The 5,067-nt window shown below is 40.4% G+C and overlaps 1 protein-coding gene across 1 annotated transcript; it reads right to left on the reverse strand.

Annotated features, from left to right (window-relative positions):
* Positions 1 to 233: 233 nt before the first annotated feature.
* Positions 234 to 857, reverse strand: LOC126233122 (gustatory receptor 23a-like). The gene has a single exon (XM_049942842.1). The coding sequence runs from the start codon at positions 855 to 857 to the stop codon at positions 234 to 236; it is 624 nt and encodes a 207-aa protein (XP_049798799.1).
* Positions 858 to 5,067: the final 4,210 nt, after the last annotated feature.

Below are 5,067 nucleotides of genomic sequence, written 5' to 3' on the forward strand. Positions count from 1 at the left end.
AAATGTTTAGGAACCCATTTATTGGGTTTTGCTTTTTAGATGCACATACCTCACATTCCTCTGGATTGTACAAACACCACGAGTAATTGAGAAATAACCTATATTTACCATGCAGCTGTTAAGTAATCTGACTCTGATTTTATGTTTGCAAGATGATGTTTTCAGCAGTGAGAGCTTCCGTACATTGCACTGCTAGAAGGAGAGATATTCTAGCAACGACCACACGTAGTACTTTACTTATGAAATTGAACAAGTATCACGAGATAAGTGACTGCAGCACTAACAGTGGTTGTGAAGGTCTGAAGGTTGATGTCACAAAACCCCATTGCGGAAACTCGTAGTCTGTCCACAGGAAGTTGCAGAACATCGAGTGCTGGCCCGGGACGCAGCAGGGGCTGCAGCCTCGACAGCAACAGACCAGCTCTGTCGGTGCGCTCAGCCGCAGAGGAACACACCCAGCAGACCAACAGCTGGCGACACAGAACGGTAGTCAGGGCATACACGTTCACGACTATTTCCGCATTCTTGTCTGCTTGTGGTGTCAGGACTATGAGCCAATAGGCAGAGCAAGTCATGACGACGAAATCCCCCAAGACGGACAGTAGCAGGGCGGGTCCGAAGTGGAGGCTGCAGAGGCGGGCGCAGCGGTGGAGGGCCATCCTGGCGCGCTGCAGCCGTCGCACCTCCGCCCCCACCGCCTGTGCCGCCCCCGGCTGTCCTCCGCGCGTCGCCATCTCCTCCAGCTCAGCCTCACTGCCCGCCGGTGGCCGGGTACTCCTGAGCAGCTGACCACAGACGACGCCCATCCTCTGTCGAAGTACCAGCACAACAGCGAAGAACTGGATCCGCCAGAGCATGACAAAGCCTTGTAGGCATAGAGTGATGGTCGCTAATGGATCACGTATGAACAAATAGGTTCCTAGTACGCTAACTGGTATGACAACCCAGACAAGCACTGTAATGAGAAGCAAAATTGCTCTCTGTCGCGTTTTGCGACATATTTCCGTTCTGTAAGTGGGATCTCGCATGGCGAGCAATGCATCAACCTGTTGCAACAATTCCGTGATGCTACTAAGAAAGTGGTATCCAGTACACAGAGATCTGCATAAAATTGTAGCTGGCTCCAAAACAGTCAGTAAAAGAAAGGACACGATTACTATTAGTGTCATAATGAGCTGCGGATTTATTACGGTTAATTGCATTACTAAATAACCGCAGTAAAGACCAGAGGCAGTGATACAGATAAGCCAAATCAAACATATGACGGAACTGTTGAGTCTCTTTAATGACACTCTGAAGGCACAAGAAGCAAAATTTTTGCTATCGCTCATTCTGGGAACCAAACCAAAGATTTGAAATATAAGATACAAGGGTCTCACTGCTATATCGAAGCTATGACCACTCATTTCAGAAACAAAACTGTATGTTCTGCTCATTATTCAACTAGCTACAGTTGTGTAACCGAACAGTTCTTACGACTGAGCTACCACCTAGTTTTCAGACAGGGCTCGTTTTGACAGTTCCAATTTTGTTGATGGGCTAACGATCGAAAGGCAATTTCACGATAACGAGTAATGAGTCATTAACACTAATGAGTCGTTAACTTGAGAGGCTAAGGCCAGAAACATTTCGATCCCTGTGTAATACTGTGGAAGTCTTTTTTTTTTTTTTTTTTTAGAACTATGTTACAGTCAGTAATATCGTCAGATCTATATTAATGTAATACACATGTTTCATTGAACATCTAGGAAATACGTTAAATAGAAATTTATAAATTTCTAACTCGATAAATTAACATAGGACTTAAGATACGGTTTGCAATGACAAATAGATTGTTTCATGAGAAAGACTACTGCTGTGTCTGATAGGTAGTTTGGCTGAAGATACTTACTGCTACCCGTGCAAGGTCAGGAAGGATCACCAATGCTGTATGATGGAAGAAAAGAAGTCTTTTCAATTATCTGCGACTGCGATGCACTTATAAGCAAAATTTTCTGTCTACATCACACTTTATATTTTAGAATTGAAATTTATACATTTTTCTTCATTTGAGCTGGTGTTTCATCTGGAGGTATTACACCTGCCTTACATATCTTGCACACCAAGTGAAATTGTTTTGTTGTCCCTGGTTCTTCAAGGCTTCTCAATAACTATGAAGGAATATCGTCTACCCTAGGGGCTTTTTTTCCATTTAGGTCTTTCATTGCTTTCTCAAATTCTTCTTTCAGCATCATATCTCTTAAGTCATCTTCACTTACTTACACTTCTATTTCTATAGCATTGTCCTCAAGTTTGTTTTCCTTTTATGGATCCAATATGTGTTCTTTCCATCTTTCAACTTTCTTGCACGGCGCGTTTTATCTGTATCTATCAGTGAGAAGTTAATATAATCTTCAAATACACTAAAACAGCATGACTAAAAACTACTAAGGGTATGCAGTATGAAGCAGTGTATAACCAGTTTTGACTTTAGCTTTCCTCAGTCCACAGACTGGTTCGACACAGCTCTCCAGTCTAGTTTAATTTGTGGATCCCTTACATTTATGAATAACTACTGCAACCCAAAACAATTTTAACCTACTTGTGTTCATATCTTCGTCAGCCACTACAATTCATATCTCCCCACTTCCCTCTTTAACCAAACTGACTACTTCTTAATGCCTCAGGATATGCCCCACCAACCAATCCCTTCTTTTGTGAAGTGAAGTTGTGCGCTAAGTTTCTTTTCTACCCATTTCGATTGAATTACTATCAAATCTCATCCAGTCTAAGACTAACGTCACTAGGGTCACCTAATGGAACCTCGCTTGGGAGTTGTGTTGCTTTTTTCCGATGCACTGCAAGTATTTTATTGTAATCCTTATATCCTCACATTCAGGATACGACACGAAAATTGCGTCGCAATTGAGTACTACAGGCTTCATGATGACTTCTCTCCGGGAGACTACCGTTGCTACAGTCACCTATCTGAAACTTGTCTGGGAGTTGTGTAGCTTTCTTCCATTGCACTACTGATCTCTTTATTGTAACCCTGGCATTTTCACATTGACGATACGACTCAAAAATTGCATCGCGATTGACTATTACGCGCTTCATGACCTCTCGGAGAGACTAACGTCGCTACAGTCACCTAACGGGACCTCGCCTGGGAGTTGTGTAGCTTTTTTCCGATGCACTACAGGTGTTTTATTGTAACCTTGGTAATTTCACATTGACGATACGATACACAAATTGCGTCTCAATTGAGTACTACAGGCATCATGACGTTTTCTCTCCGGGAGACAAACGTCGCTACTCTCACCTAACAGAACCTCGTCTGGAAGTTGTGTGGCTTTTTCCGGTGCACTACAGGTCTTTCATTGTAACCCTTATATCTTCACATTGACGATACCACTCAAAAATTGCATCGCGATTGACTATTACGCGCTTCATGACCTCCCGGAGAGACTAACGTCGCTACAGTCACCTAACGGGACCTCGCCTGAGAGTTATGTAGGTTTTTTCCGATGCTCGACAGGTCTTTTATAGTAACCCTTGCATTTTCACATTGACGATACGATACAAACGTCGCAATTGCATACTACAGGCTTCACGACGACTTCTCACCGGGAGACTACCGTCGCTAGAGTCACCTATCTGAACCTAGTCTGGGAGTTGTGTAGCTTTTTTTGAATGAACTACAGGTCGTTTATTGTAACCCTTGGATCCTCACATTGACGATACGATACAAATATTGTGTCGCTATTGAATAATACAGGCTTCATGACGGCTTTTCTCCAGGTGTTGTAGTGTTACGGCGTCAGCTTTGTACAAATGATTTTCTTTTGATGTATGACCATGTGTAGGCTTCGTCACCTACGTCCGTTACAAAACACTTCAAAGTTATTTAAATTCTTTTAAAAGTTGTCTCTGATTGGTTCTTGGACTAAACTGTAATTAAAACATCATCATTTGTGTCGTATGCGCTGTATTACGTCACTCAGTTCAAATTGTTTGCGCGAACTTTCTTTTTCAATTTAGATGTCGTTTGTTTCTTCGCAGAAATTATATTAATGCAAGTTATCTGCTGTAATCAATTATAAAACCACATTGAATAAACTTTTAAGACTCAAACTCGCAATAAACGTTGTCAAAAATTAATAATCTTGTCAAATAAATCAGTGATACTTCTTCCTTAATATAATTCTTCATTAATAAATTCTCGGAACACGTATTTAAACTTTTGTAGTATACACTAGTTTATTATCTTCATATATACTACATATAGACGTGAACATGAGCCTTGACAAGATAGGACTGAACATTTACAACATGATTAAACGTTTTATGACGTCATTGTTGTAGAAACATTACAAATTCTTATTTTTACAGTTTTTAGAAGCACGACGCAACAACTCGGTTTCAAGATCTTCTGTTGCTCTTTGGCTGTCGACCCGCGACGTATAGTGGCCAGCAATTTTCTCTCTGGTCCCGGCAGTGAAGATGCTGTCTCCGTTCGTTGCGCCGCTCTCTCCGTACATGAAGCATAAAAATAAATACAAAACTTTAGATAATTCACAAACATTACAAATGTTACAAAATACATAAACAAAACACTACATTAAACTTTTATTCACCTGTAAACTGGGCTGCACTGGTGGATGGGTGACGCTTCAATTTCGCATCCCCCTACACACCCCACCCACAAGCTCAGTTTGTCAGTTTATAACCGAAAATAAAATTTCTTCTATATAAAATATTTAACTCTTAATATTATACATTTTTCTCACATTTTCCGTAATCTAAAGTTCTTGCGCTTAGATAGATTCAATCCTTTCATGACGATATTGTGGTGACTATTTGTCATTTACTTTTAATTATGCTATTATTGTAATTCATAACTGAATATATGGTGATTACGCCTTTTCATTTAATATTTGCTAGTAAATATTAATTTAGTACGTTTTTTTAACGTTGTCACATTAGGACAGAGCGTTCAAATTGTGATAAGTTAGTGTCAGTTTTATTCAATTACTAGAGTCATTCTTTCCAAAATATTTATCATTAGTAAGTTTCTCACAATAACTA

This window comes from Schistocerca nitens, chromosome 1 (assembly GCF_023898315.1).
Source record: "Schistocerca nitens isolate TAMUIC-IGC-003100 chromosome 1, iqSchNite1.1, whole genome shotgun sequence".
Taxonomy (NCBI): domain Eukaryota; kingdom Metazoa; phylum Arthropoda; class Insecta; order Orthoptera; family Acrididae; genus Schistocerca; species Schistocerca nitens.

Excerpts from the sequence above, each read along its gene's own strand:
- LOC126233122 (XM_049942842.1), bottom strand. The coding sequence starts at position 857 with ATGCTCTGGCGGATCCAGTTCTTCGCTGTTGTGCTGGTACTTCGACAG.